This window comes from Misgurnus anguillicaudatus, chromosome 18 (genome assembly GCF_027580225.2).
Source record: "Misgurnus anguillicaudatus chromosome 18, ASM2758022v2, whole genome shotgun sequence".
In the NCBI taxonomy this organism is placed as follows: Eukaryota; Metazoa; Chordata; class Actinopteri; order Cypriniformes; family Cobitidae; genus Misgurnus; species Misgurnus anguillicaudatus.
The window spans coordinates 31912175-31931833 of record NC_073354.2 but is presented as its reverse complement, the minus strand read 5'-3'; the positions used below and the strand labels follow the sequence as shown (position 1 = coordinate 31931833).

At 37.0% G+C, this 19659-nt stretch overlaps 1 protein-coding gene across 2 annotated transcripts in view; it reads right to left on the bottom strand.

Annotated features, from left to right (window-relative positions):
- fam184ab (family with sequence similarity 184 member Ab) overlaps positions 1 to 19659 on the bottom strand; it is a 172382-nt gene that overhangs the window by 3177 nt on the left and 149546 nt on the right. Inside the window, exons 17-18 of one of the 2 annotated variants that reach the window (XM_055187037.2) lie at positions 13110 to 13214; positions 3772 to 3980 (exon numbers count right to left, since the gene is read on the bottom strand). In XM_055187037.2, coding sequence (XP_055043012.2) covers positions 3772 to 3980; positions 13110 to 13214 — 314 coding nt within the window. The remainder of the gene's footprint in view (positions 1 to 3771; positions 3981 to 13109; positions 13215 to 19659) is intronic. The other variant, XM_055187038.2, reaches the window with a different exon arrangement.

Sequence of the window (19659 nt, the reverse complement as noted above, 5' to 3'; positions counted from 1 at the left end):
TTTTCCTTTTGCAAAGATGTAAAATTTTTCATTTTTACTGTTGATCAACATGTGGCACCATTAACCCTTTAGTAGGCCAAGGCTAAAATGAACACAGAAAATGTTCATATCTGACCCAAAAATGGTTTAAACCAACCCAGCATAGGGTAAATTACAACCTGACTGGTTTACCCAATGCTGGGTAAACCAGATCAGATTAGAGCTTGGGTTTATAAAGCTTTTCTTTAAGTGAGTATACATCTGATGGACCGTGATCGTGCCATCTGATGCCAAGACTATGGACGAATGCAAATGCATATCTAGCACTTTGCATGATTATGTGAAGGTATTTTACAAAAGTTGAGCCTGGCAAGACGATTAAAAACCCACTGTTCTTGTGTTGCTATAATTGCTTCTTTTGTTTACCTCATTTGTAAGTCGCTTTGGACAAAAGCATCTGCTAAATGAGTAAATGTAAATTTTCATACAGATACCACTGTTCGCGTGTAGTCAAACTTCTCATGCTATTGGTGTTCTTGGCTTTAAACCTCATCTCTTTTCTCTTATATCCTCCATGCAATCTATATGCTGTGGTCCCAGATGGCTGAACTGCAGCAAACTCAATTTAACACTTAATCGAGCATGTATATCAACCTGTTCAGCACTAATGCAACGTCTACCTGCACCCAGACAAAGGAATATGAAAGTTAAACGCCTTTATTACAGCACTTCTGAAACTGTGCTGAAAAGTATGCATGTGAGCATTTATTGTTCAATTTCAAATGCATATTAAGAAAGTTTTTGTTAGTTGTGGATGTGTGTTAGACCTTCCAAAATCCCTAGGTAAAAATAAAAAAGCACCATAAAGGTATGCATTTTAAAAGGCCATTCATACAGGTAATATTCTTCCACTAAACCAGTCACACTGCAAAAATAATTTTCTAGAAAAAAAATTATTAAAAGGTATTTTTGTCTTGTTTTCAGCAAACATATCTAAAAAATTCTTTAATTAAGATGTTTTTTCTTGATGAGCAAAATGACCCAAGAAAGTTTTTCGAGCAAAAATATAAAATTTAAGTGATTTTGTGCATAAAACAAGCAAAAAAAATCTGCCAATGGGGTAAGCACATTTTTCTTGAATTTAGTGTTTAAGAAAAATGTTCAAGATTTTTTTGCTTGTTTTATATGCACAAAATCACTTAAATTTGACATTTTTGGTCTAAAATTAAACTTATTTTATTGGGTTGTTTTGCTCATCAAGAAAAAGCATCTTGATTTAAGAATTGGTAGATATTTTTACTGAAAACAAGACAAAAATACTAAGAATTTTTTTCTTGAAAATAATTTTTTTGCAGTGCATAAAGGTAATTTAAAAAAAAATTGAGATTTATACATCACCCGAAAGCTGAATAAATAAGATTTCCATTTGTTAGGATAAGACAATATTTGGCTGAGATGTAACTATTTGATAATCTGAAATTTTGAGAAATTTTGTCCAAATTAAGTCCTTAGCAACATATATTACTAATAATAAATACATTTTTGTATATTTACAGTAGGAAATTTACAAAATATCTTTATGTAACATGATATTTAAATAATATCCTAATGATTTTTGGATTTAAAAAAATCAGATAATTTTGACAAATATCATGTATTGTTGGCAATTATTACAAATATACCCGTGCGAATTATGACTGGTTTTCTAGTCCAGGGTAACATTTTAATTATTATTAGTGCATGTAAATCTACTCTAGGCTGAAGTCTGTATCAGTTGCAATGCTTTTTTTCAGTGCAACTTTTTATGATGTGAATGCAACATTTCAAATCATTTACATTTATATTTAATGTATTTTCTGGACTATAAGGGGCATTTTGTTCATAGTTTGGCGGGTCCTGGAACTTATAGTCAGGTGCGACTATGAACCAAGAGAAACCATTACCGTCTACAACCGTGAGAGTCCACTCTATGCTGCTCCTGTATTTATGTAATTTATGTAACTCTTCATGTTACTTTAACATGTACGGACACCTATTCAGGCTGCTGTGCTATTGTTTATTTGAATAACTTGCCTTTCCAGATTAAATGTCTGTTCTTTGGCTTGGATTTTGTGAAATAGTTTTCTAAATAAATGCGACGTATAGCCCAGTGTGACTTATATATGTTTTTTCCTCTTCAAAACGCATTTCTAAATGATGCGACTTATACTCTGGAGTGACTTATAGTCCGGAAAATACGTATGCATTTGGCAGATTCTTTAATCCACAGTGCATTTTTTTGTAAGTGTGTATCCTAGGAATCAAACCCATGACCTTTTGCAATGCTAATGCAATGCTCTACCAATTGAGATACAGTACAGAAACACAAACCCTATTTAATTGTATGAATGCAGTCTGTGTGATCAAACCCTACATTCTCAAAAAAGTGGCTTTTTGTGAATATGACAGAAGAACCAGCTTGGACATTGAAAGGTGGCTGTGGACCTGTGGCACAAAACAACCTCAACCAAACAAAGACTGTGTGTACTGTGTATTAAAGCTATATTATGTTTTTTTTTAAGTCTTACTGCAACTCTTTAACATTCAGAGCAGCATGCATGCAGGAACACGTGACGCATTATAGACGTGATGACACTTCCAGGTCAAAAGCAGCCACAGTAGTGACAGAGCATTAGGTGAACACAGCAACACATGCATACAACCATAACAACATGCCAGTTAAAGCAGATTCATAGGCAGAGGTTTATTTAAGAAAAAAATAAAATGAATATTGTATGTATATAATACATTAATACATAAAATCAGAAACGGTGTAATTTAATGCATTTAAACAGATTTTTTTATTACAATATTCAAAACTAAAATTTTCACAGTGCAAACGTTAAAAAAAGTGCGGTGTAGTGCAACACACACATGAGATATTGAAGGACACTCAAAGACAGTTACATAACAAATGAGTCATATAACTTCCATCACAAACAAAAACACAAGACACAGACACCAATTCCCAGCATGCACTGTGACACATGCTCCCATTTGCATTCCAATGCCATTTCCAAAGCTCATGTATGGGACTTCAGAAAGTAACATTATGCATACATGTACATCAGTGTTAACCTTAGGTATCCCTTTCGTTTGCCTGATAGAAAAACTACAAATTCTTATGTTCGGAATGGAATACTAATTTTCTCCATACTACACTAGTATGTGAAAAGAAGTCAGTATGCAGTCCTAAATGGTCAAGTGAGCTGAGCGCAATCAGCGTATTGCATCGTGGGATACAGTACCCGGTGCAATGTGCTGTTATACATCGCAGTTACTGGCAAACATAGAGTTAATCCGAGTATTTCATGCATATAGAGCATTCACATACTGCACACAATATACACACACACCCCATAACAATAGTACGATAGTATGCCATTCCGAACAATGACAGCCAAAGAGAAAGAGAGAATTGATGTCAGTTCTTAGCAGTACCAATCCAAACAGGAATGATAACCCAGTCCAAGACCAGGCCGACGCACTCATTATTCAACTTAATTACTTGTTTTAGAAAAGACCGGAAACCATTATTCACGATTTCACGCGTTCTGTTAAGCAGAGTGGAGCCTGGTGAATGCAAATAATCATTTGGACTAAAGGGGGCAAGTCCCCTTTACTTTTGCAATCGTGCTCGGCACATTAAAGGGATACCCACAGCCACCTCTAGTCTGAAAAGTGAAGAAAGGGCGTGGTGTTTGTCCTGTGGTGCGGAGAGCGAGGCGTCTGCTACGATGACGTGCGCCTCACCTCGTCAATTTCTTGGGTTCGGTGAGAGGGAGAGGTGGGGGCAGGGGTTTGCTCGCATTAGGCTCCAGCTGGTGAATAGGGGAGTTGGGTATGGGTTCGAGACGGGTGGGCTGGGGCTGGATGCTCTCGGTTCCTGAGGCCTCCACATTGGCCCTAAGATTGGCCGAGCTGCTGAATCGGTTGGCTGATTTGTCGTTCTTTCGCTTTTGCTACATGGGACGACAAGAAAAGCAAACTTTGGAGCTCTCAGACACCATCTGAAACGATCTGCTAATCAAGGCTCAACTATAAGGTACGATCTGGTGGCCCAGGGGAAAGTGTGAGACGGTTTCGGACCGGTTGATAGAATTGGCACTGTGTTTGTGTTTTGCAACATAGTAAAAGTGATACACAATGGCATAGAAGAACCGTTTTTTGGCTGAATAGTCCCATAAAGAAGCTTTAACATCTACCTGTCAGTTTCACTATAGGATCTTTGTAGTGGTAAACGGTTCTTTGAGCCCAGTCTCCTGAAGATGCGTATAAATAGCACGAAGTGTAAAACTCGTGCAATACATACGCCAAATTCCACTTTGGCTTGCATATGATACGCAAGTCCTTCCCATTCACTTAAACTGTGCATCTTTTTTTGTCGTTTTATTTATTGGTTTCTCAATTTTTTGCTATTTTTTACCATTTTCGCTTGGGTTTAGGGTTAGAACAACTTTTTGTTATATAAAAATGACATCCTAACCCAAACCCCAACTCTAACGCCAACTCCAAGCGACCATGGCTTAAATATGGACAAAAACATAGAGAAACCTGTATATTAAATAACCTCATTAAGCAAATCTAAAATCTAACCCAAAACCCAAGCGAAAATGGTTTAAAAAACAGAAAAAAATTGAGAAACCAATAAATAAAATGACAAAAAAAGATGCCCCATTTGGGTGAATGGGAAGGACTTGCGTGTCGTGTGCACGCCAGGGTGGAATTTGGCGTATGTGTTGCGCGAGTTTTGCACTTCGTGCTGTTTATACGCATCCTCAGGAGACTGGGTGGGTTCTTTTTACTATTTAAGAAAGAAATAAGAAGAAAGAAATGGTTCATTATAGAACCTTTGACTGAAGGGTTCCTTGGGGAACCAAAAATGGTTCTTCTATTCACTTCAGAAAATATTGGGTTGGTTTACACCATAGTTGGGTAAATATGAAAAAGAACCAGCCATTGGGTTATAAATAAACCTATCCTGGGATGTTATTACCTAACCATGAGTTATAACCCAACGGTATACACCAATGCTTGGTTCTGTCAAATATCCACCCAACCATAGGTCAAACCAACCCAATTAAAATTATTTAGAGTGTGGCATTGCTTTGAAGAACCTTTCGTAGCATCTATAACATTTCGTTTTCTATGATGTAATAAAGATTCTTGTAAAAATGCTGATTTAATATCATTAATCATTAATCTCATGTTAACCAAACTTGCATCTTGCTGGCAAACATTGTGTCAAAATTTAACATTGACTTCTAATAGTATTGGAGGCATCAAAATGGGTTGAAAATTATAAGAAATTTGCAAAACTGGGTTATGAGTTTCACAAAATTACATTGGTATAAATGTATTATGTACCTGTTTTTTTTCTTTTGCTTTTAAATGTTTCTTTAAAGCAACACTATGTAGTTTCCATGTAAAAATGACTTACAGCTCCCCCATGTGGTTGAAAAGCGCAACAGTGCCTGGTATCAGACACTCTTCTGCAGGCAGGGGGAGGGGCGGGGCTGTGTTTCCTACCCGCCACCGCCACTTTCAGAGTGTGCTTGTAGCAGCTAGGAGGCTAATCAGGTTGCAGCAACAGTACAATTTGTCCAGTTAAAAGTTGTTCTATCACTGAAAAAAATTTAGTGACATTATTTAAAGGTAAAAAAAACTACATAGTGTTGCTTTAACAATTTACAATTAATTTTATGCCCCGTTGAGACTTAAAAATTTATGAAGGTGCATGTGAAGAGTTTGGTACCAAAAGACAATAAATGACATAAAAAAAAGAGCTACCGCCAAAATCAGTATTGTATTTGGTCAGTATTAAAAAGTAAATTTTTAATTTTACGCAAAATCCGATATCCGTCAGTTTATTCTGTCATCTTTTCTCCCTTTTTTCCAAAACCCGATAAACGCCACTCCTCCTTCTCTGCAGAATGCAATAAATCCGCTAAAACAAATCACATCGCACCATTCCACGCATCCTAAACAATAATGGCCGCGTTTATATATACACGGATTCATAGTTTTTTTTATCTACTATGTACTTCGTGATCAACAAACAAACAAAAACAAATAATACTTTTGATGGCATTGATAGACCTGTGGTGGTTACTGTGGTGGGGAAGAAACATAAGCCATCAGAATTGAATAATTTACGTGAGAGGCACTCGGGAGAAGGAAAATGCCGGCTGTTGCTTGTTCTCAGACGACAGCATCAAGCTTCTGTCATGCTAACACATTGACCCCATGGGGATCTTATGAAAAACTATCCATTATTTTACTCAAAGTCAATGAAAATCAAGCAGGACACAAACATTTTACAGCTGATTGCTGTCAAAAAAGTTCAGCGGCGACGTCCCAAGGATGACAGCAGCAAAGACAGTGTTCGTAATATGACAAAGTTAGTGTTTTGATTAATGCAATTAATGTTTTTTTTAATCAGTGTATACCACTAGTCAACTAAATGAATATAACATGGCAAAGATGAATGCACATTTATATATATTGATTCAATAGATTTATAGCATTTTGAAAAAAAATGGTCATGGATTTATTGCATTTTGTCGAAAAAATAATCAAATTAGTCAAAATGGATTTATTGCGTTTTGGAACCAAACTTTTCATATACTGCATTGCAGGGATTATCAAAGTGGGGTCCTGTTGGTCCTCAATGCCTAACCAGGGGGTCCGTGAAATAACTTGTTATAAATTATATAACTGTGTTGTATTTTTAAGGAGGAGACGTAGGCCATCTAAGAACCATGTTAATCTTGCTACTGCTAATTTTATGAAAGCTTTTAAGATATTTTAAAAAGTATAACTGTTGAGTCCAAATCTAATTTTATCTTAAAACAGTTATGTTTAAAGTTGAATTAACATAATTCAGGAGAAAATGTGTTTTTGTTTATCACTGTAATACAAGTGTAAAATATGCTTTAAGGTAAGAATATGCTTAGTAAATGGGGGTCCCTGGTCGCAAATATTTCTATATGGGGAGGCTGCAGACCTGGAGCCGGTAGATCTACGACCCTGGCAGTTTTACGCCCCTGGCAGTTTTGCGCCCCTGTTGCTCCTCATGCGTCCAGTAGTGGGAGAGGGAAATACAACAGGATACTAGCCTATTTAAACATTTACAACCGTTTATGAGCACTATTTATTAATATTACACATTTAAACGAAAATTGTATAAACTTACAGTGTACACTGCAGTCTGCACACTACGGAACCACAGACAGTAAAAAAATCCATATAGTCCAGGTCTGGTCATCTTGGTTTTTATTATTGGAGATAAAAATAAGGATCATGGGTTTAAATAGTTTTGCATTATGATATGAGTGTATATTAGCGTGTTTTCCTGTGGCATTTGAAATCTATTGGACCCGGAAGCGGCGCATGATGACGTCACATATAACTATTTATATTTATTTATAAACTGTTTTTATATACAAGAGACTGACTGATATATGATGTTGTGAATTTATATTAAGTTACATTTAGATATTAACCATATTTAGGCCATTAGCATAAAAAAGTACTGTGTAATCATGGATCATAAATGAAATATCTGCTGTACAATTCACAATAGGTCGTCATACAGCTACAAAACATGTCCTACATAGCATTTTATGAAGATAAACACAATGTAACTTTTCTAAAATTCCAGGGGTCAATTCGTATCGCTTCAAGAAGTTCTGCTGCTATCATACGGTTGAACCGTAACGTAACGGATAATATGACTAGGTTCATATACTAATATACAGCCTTCCCCTACTGGACGCATGAGGAACAACAGGGGCGTAAAACTGTCAGGGGCGTAGATCTACCGGCTCCAGGTCTGCAGCCTCCCCCTACTCAAATATTTTGAGAACCCCTGCGGTATTACACGTATGTAAAATGTGTCATGTGTCTGTTTATGTACATCATCCCTGCCTTACAAATGATACTTATGTTTTTTTTTATAAATAATGCAGGCATATATAAACACATTTAAAGTGAGGTTAGTGAATATTTGCAGGTCAACTACAACTGTGGCCTGCACTGGACCAGCAGAAAAATCCTTATTGTTGAGCCCTGTTTGCTTCCTAATAAGCGCCCCATGAAAGTCAATCTGGCAACACTCATCAGAGAAATCGACAATCGCTCACAGCCAATCAAATCAAAATGAGTTGAAAAAGATGTGCCAGAAGAAGCTGCTGAAAATTTAGACTGAAAAAGAATGGCTTGGAAAGCAAAGGACTAGATGTCTAAATAGGAAGAAAACGCGGAGGACAGGAAACAAGTAAACACACATGTGAAGACGCATACATATATGTACATGTAATCACAGACACTTGGAAGTTATAGAACACAAATAAAGACGACACTAAAATATCTGGTCATACAGAATGACATCACTTAGGAATTGAAGAAAACTTCGTCCAGAAATGAAAATTATGCCATTGTCTTCATGTAGTTCCAAACCTTTATGCCTTTCTTTTGTAGAGCACATTTTTGAATAATTTTATGGTCATTCTTTACAATAAAAATAAATAAGAACTGAGGGTATTAAGGGTGTCACAGAGCAGGTGTTGCATTGCGCCACATCTTTAAAGGGCACATATCATGCAAAATCCGCTTTTACAAGGTGTTTTGGACATACAGCAGGAAAAATGTATTTAAAAAATGTAAAAGTATTTGACACATCAGCATTTTTATCAGTAAGGGGATTTCGAAGTGGGCTATTGACACCAGATGAAATTTCCACCAGATGTAGCCATCAATCCAAACACTGAACTCATACAAAGAAATCAGAACATCCAAGTATACAAGTTGAGTCACAATAAACAAAGTGAAATGAAACAGGGAATAAGTACTGAACACATGAAGAGAACAAGGTGCAAAATGCCATAGAAAGCCAGGAGATCACCTGAAATCTGTCAGTATTGAGAGAGAAACCCTGACCCCTATCAGTACTCATTGATATCAGCTGCTTTAGTCCTAATTGGTGGTCTATAAAGGCTTTCATTACACAGGAGACACACAGCAAAGACTTCATGATGGGCACAAGCAAAGAACTCTCTCAAGATCTTCGTAATCTTATCGTTGAAATGCATTTTGATGGGAATGGTTATAGGTGCATTTCCAGAATGTTAAATGTTCCTGTGAGCACTGTGGGGGCCATTATGTGGAAAAGGAAAGAGCATCACTTCACCATAAACTGGCCACGAGCAGGTGCTCCACGTAAGATCCCTGTTCGAGAAGTCCAAAGAATAATCAGGAGAGTTCTCCAAGAGTAAAGAACCACTTGGGCAGAACTTCAGGAAGACCTTGCATCAGCACATACTATTGTTTCAAAGAAAACTATAAGCAATGCACTAAACCGCCATGGCTTCCATGCACGCTCACCATTCAAGACTCCAATGCTGAACAAAAAGCTGTTGAGGCTCAGTTAAAGTTTGCGAAAGAGCATTTGGAGAAGCCTGTGGATTATTGGGAGACTATAGTATGGTTAGATGAAAGCAAAAGTGAACTTTTGGCAGTCATTCTACACACCATGTTTGGAAAAGAAATGGGACTGCCCACCACCCCAAGAACACCATACCAACAGTTAAGTTTGGGAGTGGAAGCATCATGGTTTGGGGCTGCTTTTCAGCAAGGGGTATTGTCAGACTTAATATTATTGAAGGCAGGATGAATGGAGAAATGTACCGGGACATTCCTGATAAAAATCTGCTGCCTTCTCCCAGAAAGCTGAAAATGAAAAGAGGGTGGACATTTCAGCAAGACAATGATCCCAAACACAAGGCCAAGGAAACAATGAAGTTGTTGAAGATAATCTATGGGGAGAACTGAAGATCAAAGTTCATAAAAGAGGCCCAAGGAACCTTCAAGATTTAAAGACCATTTGTGTGGAAGAAAGGGCAATGCAGACGACTGGTCTCTCCATACAAGAGGCGTCTAGAAGCTGTAATCACCAACAAAGGCTTTTCTACAAAGTATTAAATAAAGTGTGTTCAATACTTATTCCCTGTGTCATTTCACTTTATTTATTATGACTCAACTTGTATACTTAAGCTATGTCCACACGAAGCCGGTGCATTCCCTATCCGATAATTTTTTTTCCTTGCTCTAAAAAAATAATCCGTAAACACGAAACCACTGAAACCGACTGAAAGCGCTGTAATATATATGCCGGACCAGTATGGGGCGCTGTAATTCTGCCACAGATATACACTATACACGGAGAAGAAGACTTTGAGCATGCGCATAACCAACGTATGGTGTTGTCCATTATCGCTTGTTGGTTACCACAATTGCATAGAAGCAATAGATTTTGCTGTAATAAAGCTAGTAGGCTTTAGTAGCTTCTGTAGCACGAACACAATCACGTAGTCCGCCGTTATTGTTGTTGCTGCTATGTGTGACGCTACCGACATGTGATGTGAGGACGTTTTCGCTTCACAAAATATACGGATTGGCTGTACAGACGAAACCGCAAGGGTGTAGGTTTCAGATTTATCCACTTTAGGACCTGGTTTCAAAAAATAGCGGATTCAGTCTCCCAAAACGCCGGATCCGTGTGGATGAAACGCCAATACGATAACAAATTTATACATATACAGTGATATGCGTCTCCGTGTGGACAGCCCCTTAAATGTTCTGATTTCTTTGTATAAATTCAATATTTGGCTTGATGGCTATATCTGGTGGAGGTTTTGTGTCAATAGCCCACTTAGAAATCCCCTTACTGATAAAAATGCTGATGTGTCAAATACTTACCTTCCCCGCTGTAAATGTGTGTTGGCAGTGTATGAACACAACAACCCTACAATGAAAAAAATCCACACTTACTTTCATTTTAATCTCGAATAAAACAAAAGCAGTTTCATTAGACAAGCTGGTTTGATTTTCTTGTTAATGTTAAGGTAATGTCACACTGATAAAGCCCAACCCACGGCCACTGACTGACTGGTTAATTTTACCCAAAAGCTGTGGGTGGGGCTTTATCAGTGTGATGTCACATTAATAAGAGAATCAAAACAGCAAGTCTAGTCTAATTAGACTCCTTTGGTTTAAAGGAAATTAATAAAGAAGCAGTGGGTGGATTTTTTTTTAATTGTAGAGTGGTTGTGTTCACACACCGCCAACGCACATTTATGTGCAAACAAACACTTTGTAAAAGTGTATTTCGCACAATAGGTGGGTGATTCTCACGAAACCATTGAAACACCACGAAACTAATGATTTTAGCTTTAAAATGTGTAATATAGTAACATTAAAAAGCATCAGAATTAACACAATACTGTGTTCTTCCTTGCACAATGTGTGATTTCAACATAAGAATTTATAATTGTAAATTTTATCTCATTTTCTGCTGAAATTCTCATTACCGCAATGTGTCCGGCTGTGTTTGAACATGCGTTATGTTGTAATTTAATCAAATTAACACAAAAATATTAAGAAAAAAAATTGATTTTTTGCTAGACTACTTTAGATGACAGAAAAAATATTTACTGAATATTCATGTATAATAATAAAGAAGAAAAATTTGGAAAATGATGTGTCCATGCCTGATGTTCTCATCCTCCGCAACACTTTATGAGAACAGTTTAAGCACACATACAGAATTTTAATAAAGTTTGATTTTGAGTGACCAAGCACATGGACCAGTTACTTCAAGATGGCTACCAGGTAAGATCTTTTTTTACAGTTAATTTGAAATATTGTCTTGTCAGAATGCTTACACGACATTTTGATTATCATTACCGCAACAGATGTTTATTAAATGTTAATTTAATTAATATAAGCATAATACTTTGATTTTAAATGCATGTGCAGAATCTCCAAATGATGTTTTTTCAGGTTTGTCATGTCATTTTGAAAATATGTCAGTGTTGATGTTTTCTGACTGTTGCGGTAATGAGATTTTTTAGCACTAATTTTTTAAATTATGTTGCAAAAAGTGTTAAATGATAAGTAAAAGTTTTTAAATTAATGTTCCCATTTACTCCAGACTTTGTTTTTCAATGTCTGGTGGGAAAAAAAGTAAATTTAAGCAATTTTTACATTTTCATTCTTGACATTTTTAAAACCAAGTTTTCGTGAGAATCACCCAGGTGCTATTTAAGATCTCTGCTTAAAACTATTAAATGCTCACAAGACTTATGTAGCCATATTATTTTGTAGTCCGACTGCCTCAATTCCCATTCACTCACTGTCAATGTTCAACTGAAATAATTCATATTGTACAGGTTTGGGATAACAAGAGTAAATGATGGCATAATTTTCATTTTGGGTGAACTGTTTTGTTAAGCTCCATAAAAATACAACTTCAATGTGTGTCAAGATTCCCAGCATGCTCACAGTTAATCCCAGCATGTGTGCTTGTGTTCAGCCTTCGACTGCACCCCAGCAACACTGTGTCTTAAACCAGGCAAGATGCATCTCCTTAAGCTCAATATATTTGATGTTTAATATACAACTATGTAGAATTTTAAGCCAATGAGATTTCACTACGGGTGGATCTATAGGAACCACATAAATGACAGCTAGTTGGGACAAAACTCAGATTAGTTATCAAGGGATGTAATTTATTACTTGTTGCTTTATGCGTCAAGCCTGGTTCAGACACGGTGTGTGAAACAACACCATCAACACATTCAAGATGAAATGTCAATCCCCATCCAGAAATCCAATTTAACCCTGCTGTAATTTCCCAAACATGGAGATATAATAACTCTGCTCTAAAACCAATCGTGGTGCTTCAAAACAGCCATTAACCAAAATCTACGACCTCATTTTCTTATTACAGAGAGAGGTGGTAATATAAGATGGGAACTTCTTTATTATTGTACTTATTGGATTGGATGCACAAAAAATTTGGATGCCCATAAGTGCAGGATGTGTCGACAATATTATGGTCTAGAAGAAAAAGAAACATTTTATTTTTCTTTCCATGAATGGTACATGGATACTGTCTTTAAAATCGAAGTATCCTATAAGCGTACGATACCTAAAACAGCTGTCTCGCTACTGTAGGTTTTGGAGCAGAGCCGATCACCCAAACCCACCACCAGCTTTCAAGATCAAAAGTTGGGAGGAACAAATCTTACCTTGACAAGCGGGTTAATGACACCAACATTGGGGTTCGTGTTAAATATTTTGTTAAAGTTGGTCTCTCGGTTTACAAGCTCCAGCTGATAAAACTTTTTATCATCCTGTAAGAAAAAGCAGATGGTATATTGATATTAGTGCTCTTTACAACAATATTACACATCACTGACACAACTGATCAAACAATATGAGATTCACTTTCATGTCAGTTCAGATTCAGTTCAAGCACTAAAGATTCATAAACCAGTGGGTCTCAAACTGGGGGCTGCGAGACTGTGGCGGGTGGACCCCAGTTTTGTGACCAGTGTTGGGAGTAACGCATTACAAAATATAATATATTATAGTAATATATTAGTTTTTGCTGTAACGCAGTAATATAATGCATTACTAATAAAATGTTGGTAATATTTTACTCGTTACAGTCTTAGTAACGAGCGCGTTACAACAATGCATTTCAAAATTAGACCGTGTTATTTTTGTTTTTTTATTTTTGACCAATGCGCGCGACCAGCATCTACACATGAAAAAGCTGCGTGGGTATATGGCTGCGTCCCAAACCGCATACTTCTATACTATATAGTGGGCGAAAAGCACTACTTCTCGTACTCTTTGCCTACTATATAGTATGGAAGTAGGCGGTTTGGGACGCAGCGTATGTCTGTTTCCACGTGCTGTATGCAACATGTTCATTTTTACTTTAACTTTGTATTTGAAATGTGATTTGGACGTGGTGCGCGTCAAATATAGACATGTTTCTTAAAGAGCCGAATCTGGGAAGTCCGCGGCTTTATAAGCATTGACTAAAGTGGTCGCAATCAGGTCCGGTAGCCCGCTCACGCATAATTTTGCGAATAAGAGCATTAAGTAAAAGCAACAGAAAGTTTCTATCGGTCTTCCATGCTGCTTGAACCTCAGAAGTAAAGAGACTTTTACAAATGTTGCCAGTAAAATCCATATCACACCAGCAATGACAAGGTAAGCTTTGCTATGATAACAGTCCATATACATAATAATAGATTGGTAGGATATTCCTATGCTATCTACAGTTTTATTACCTAAACTACAACATAACATTAGTGAAGACTTAAACATGGTAATCTAAATAGTACATTTAAACATCACTGTTTAAAGTTTTTACCAGCCTTTGTATGGGAGCCTATATTCATTGTTTGGCAAAAAGCAGTGTTCCTCTGTTTGTCTGTGTTTTATATGTTAGTCTACATGTAATCCTTATATTGTACTGAAATGAGCTGTATTCCATGTTATTAGGCTATAGGTTGCATTATAGTGGGCTCTAGCTCTATTGTGTTTGGTATGTGTACCATAATTTAACAGACTTTTACCAGATCATGTGTCTGTTTATGATTCTGACAGTGATTGTTACTGTATTTTGCCATAAGTCTTCACTGTGCCTATTCAAAGCTCGAGGGCCAACACATAACTTCTAGATTTATAAGCATCAATAAACTACATTTTAACATTTTATAATGCCTAGTCATACTTCTGTTCTTTTGATGAAAGTAACTCAAAAGTAACGCAAAAGTAGTGTAACTCATTACAGTTCAGAGACAGTAATATTGTAATGTAACTAATTACTTTCAAATGACAGTAATTTGTAATATATAATGTATTACACTTTGGAAGTAACTTTCCCAACACTGTTTGTGACATTTTATAAAATACATTAATTAATCTTACTTTTTGTTTAATTAAACCTCAAAGAAATAAAGCTATTAACAAAAAATCCTGTCAAAATCCACATTGTATCATTTAATATGTTTTGTTTCATTTAAAAGAACAGTACTGTATGTAGGATTGTGGCCAAAACTGGTATTGCAATCACAAAACTTGTGGCTAAAACTGGTACTGCAATCACACAACTGGTGGCCAATACACAAAATGACAACATAAACATCAGTGGAGGGCTGCAACTGCACTCTTTAAATTATATATATATATATATATATATATATATATATATACAGGGTGCGATTTGCCAGGGGGGATGGGTGGGATTTCCCCCTTTCTGGTCAATGTATCCCTGCCTCTGCTTAATTATTTTTATCCCCGGTGGGGATAAATTTATCCCCCCCTCAAAGTGATCAGTGCTACTACACTAGTGGCGAGACGGATCACAAAACTTATCACGGATCTGTGGTTTGATTAAAGTCAATTTTGTTTTAAAATGCGCTACTTTGGGTGGCTCTGATGATACAGCTGCCGCGCAGCATCTCTGTATTCACCACTCTGCAGACTTGCTCATTGTCCCGCCCACGGCGCTATCTGATTGGTTACACCTCACGAGTAATAGCCTATCAACACCTGGAGATGGTTATGGAGCTGTGTGTCGAAACGATGAAATGCAGCATATTCAGCCGCATATTAATAAAGCGGGAATAAACATAACAATCTGATGATCTGTTTATGATGACAAGCAGAGTTGGTGTCCCAGTCACACCACTGAGAATGGCCGAAGTTACACATGATACATGCCGATGAGGCGTTTAGCGAGGCGCGGGCGCGTCCAGTTTGCGCAAATGAGGCTAGTGACTAACACATAATGCATCTGATTTCTCTATCATTTCACTGTAGCTCAGCATCGCGGTGTAAAGTTAATGTTATTACTTTAAAAGCAGCATTAAAACAGTTTCTACTGTAATGGTTTAACTTTGCAATCAATACATTGTTCATATTTATGTTTAAGTTGACACTACGTTGTGCCATATAGTTTTGCCATTCAGGATTTGATTCTTGCGTGTTTTTTCGTTGTGCATGATCACAGTTCATATGTGTGGGGAAAGATAAGCTATAATTTATTTAGTAAATTTATTTTGCGTTAGGCTGCTTCACGAGTTAATAAGAGAAAAGATTTTACAATTCCTGCAAATGCAGTGATGAGTTCATGTTCTCATGATTTATTTTTGTGAATTAAAATGTTTTAAAATGTGCTGTGGACAGAGACGCATTATGTCAAGAATTATAAAAAATCGTCAATAAGCTCATAATTTGTGCTAAAATAGTATAAATGTTTAGTTTTAAAACCATTTTGAAAAGCTGGTTATATTTTTATGTTTCTGCACAAGTTCAGCAGACAGTGAAGTTCGGGTTTGTTCCGATCAGAGGTCGTGAGCGGAGAGCGCATTTCTGAATATTAGAAATATTTTAATTAGAAATATATAAAACATAATAATAATAATATTATAAAGGATTTTTGTTAGGTCGGACAATGATTACTAAATTTCTCTCTCATATTGCTCTTCATAACCACTGAAAACAGTCAAAAAAGTTAAAACTAGTGGTGGGTACAAAATGACTCATGACGAAATATGATGGGTACCCACCATCGCCAAAATCGACGCCTATGAAAACATCCCCCCCTCTGTTTTTTTCACAAATCGCACCCTGTATATATATATATTTAAGCAATATCGCTCGAGTAGGAGTGTGATATAGCTCTATATCATCACGGCTGTGATTAGGCCAGAGGCACGAGGCCGTAGGCCGAGTGCCGGAGGCAATCACAGCCGTGATGATATAGAGCTATATCACACTCCTACTCGAGCGATATTGCTTTTATACAACAGTTCGACGGCACACGTTTGAAAAACGAAAACTAGAAAACAACAACGGAGTTATTTTAAAAGCCTCTTTGTTTGAGAACTACTTCTTCCGCCACGGATTTGAAGGCGGCCAGAATGACAGGAAACACTTTCGGCTGCTTTCAAGCTCATAACAACTCAATGGACGGAAAAGCCGTTACTTTATATTACCGTTTCTTGGTCACAAAGTGTAGTTTTAAGATTAGTTCAGTCGAGAATGTATATGTATTATATTTAAATCTGCAGTCGATTAGTAAAGATAGCGTCCTGCTTGAACGTTTGCTTAGTGAGATTCGGTACGAATGAGAACCAAAGCATGAGCGGACATCAGTGTTCACTCGCCCCGCTGACCACCGCCCTCTCTGGGCTACATCTCTGACAGAGATTCCCTGGCTCTCATGTTGGCCTTGTTTGTTTATGATCGTCAAAATGAGATCAAATCAGCAGTATTTGGTGTCATGATCAAACTATTACTTGTTTTTTATTCATATTTAGTGTCTTTTGTGTTGTTATTGTTTTGGTGCGAGGTAAAAGTGAATAAAACTTTACTTGTATAACGTTACTATTGCTTTCTCATTTATTCTTAACGCGATACGAGCACTCGATTATTATTATTATTATTATTAAACTTTGTTCTTGTCAGTACTATATAAAACTTTTTTTTATTAGTGTCAGAGAGATGTTTTTGCATGCTGCTTATAAATATACCAGTGGCGATATCTCATAACATGTTTTAATAGTCACGTCACGATAAAGTAAATGATCAATGTCCACATTTAAAAGCTGCGGTGCTTACCTGCAGTTCCACGGTGTTTTCGCATTCTGATAAGAGATAATAGGTCCTGAAAAGAACGAGTGTTTATATTCCTCTTTCCAAGTGTTAATCGTCCACACGATGTGACAAGACATTTCTCCCATTAACTTTAACGTAACATCCCAGAGCGCTGATCTTTGACGGAATAATAACTTCCGATTGGGGATTCACAGACTGATTTATGAGCTAGTAAAATAATGAGACACACGGAGAGTGATTCAAAACAGGGCGTCTGCTTCTTCTTCTTTTCGTTTAATGGCTGCTCACTCCTTGGGAGTATTACTGCCCCCTACTGTATACCTTGCGCATATGTGTAATGGATCAGGGCGTCTGTGTTTTTCCATTCAGAGATGAGCCTGCTTAGGACCTCCAATCACTAGCTGGCGGAATGATACCAAAGGTGAAGCGGTTACAGTGCCGTTATCAGCACAATATCGCACAGCTCTTAGCCAATCAGATTCGAGAACCAGAAAGAACTGTTGTATAAATATATATAAATATATATATATATATATATATATATATATATATATATATATATCTCCTGGCCAGACCACTGTTTTCAGTGATATAAGTATTTGAAATGAAAATGATTTCTTAATGTCTAGTGACATATCATTATACATTTCTTACATACTGTTCCTTTAAATTTTTATGTTTCATGCAGAGGTGTAAAGAATTACTGTAATACTGTAAAAATTGCACTAGTCCTCAACACAGAAAGTTTATTTATGAGATTTGACTTTCTTATATAGAAAAATTTTGACACGGCAGAACAACCAAATATTAAACATAGTCATAGTCTTTTGACTAAAATTTAATTTAGTTTTAGTCATATTTTAGTCATCTGAATTTATTTAGTTTTAGTCTAGTTTTAGTAAACTAAATGCCATGAGATTTTAGTCACAAAATCTACATATAAGCCATTTAAGTACAAATATGTATAAATTTTGAGGTACTAATATGGTATTATTGAAAGAGTAATCGCCCCAGTGACAGCTTTATGGACCATTATATGACAATTTTTTCTAATAAGCCCTTTTCACACAGACATTCCGTAAAATACACGGGAAAGGCATCCGGGATTTTCCCGGGATCCTTAGATTTTTTTGTTCATTCGCACTGCCATGATTACCCGGCATCTGATGGTCCCAGAAAGACACGCGACCTGTTGAAAGTCCCGCCCTCTCTTCTACGCAGCGTCTGAAGTTTGCATATTATATATTATTTCTCTCTCCAAGAACCACTCGCGTGCATTTTTGTTTATGATAAGACTATAAAGGAGCGTGTGACGTGCGGTTCTAATGCTGGTGAATGATTTCAGCGTCAGAGTGGATATTTGACGAGCTCCCTGATCTCTGCTTTAATACAGTTTTCAGACATTTCTCATCATGATTGTTTATATGCATTTAAAACCCGCATTTTGAGGAGCTGAACGATATATCTTGGGATGACGCGCGGGTATTTTCGTTTATTATAGCTCAAATGAGCATGTGACGCGATATTCTTTTATGCTGCTGAATGATCTCCGTTTCAACGCAGTAAGTAACGAGCTAACTTACCTGATATCTGCTTCAGTCCAGTTTGCTGACATTTCTCGTCGTGAATGTTGTAAATCCCTCATTTTAAAGAGTTGAACCAACTTCATGTTGCCATGACACGCGCGTCCTCACTACGGCACGTGCGTCATTGTTTATGCATCTCATTTATCATTTCCTGATAACTTCGTCAATATAGTTTGCAACATTTCTCATGGTGAATGTTTATATGCATGTTATCTCTCGTTTTAAGGAGCTGAACCATAACTTTTGTTGTGATAATGCGCGCGTCCTCGCTACGACACGCCCATTATGGCATTCTTTCGGCTTCTTGTTCACACAGAGGGTTATCCGTGTATCTGACTAGGTCCTCTTTCCGGCAACGATCCCAGAAGATTAACGGGACGAGTTTGTGTTCACACAGACACTTGTCTGGCAATTTTACAGGTATTTTCTGGGACCAAAGGTCTGTGTGAATGGGGTTGTAGTGTAGTGATGCACCGATGTATCGGCCGCCGATATTTATCGGCCGATTTTTGATGAATTTGAAACCATCGGCATATCTGCAATAGCACGAGAAAGGCCGATACCGATTGTT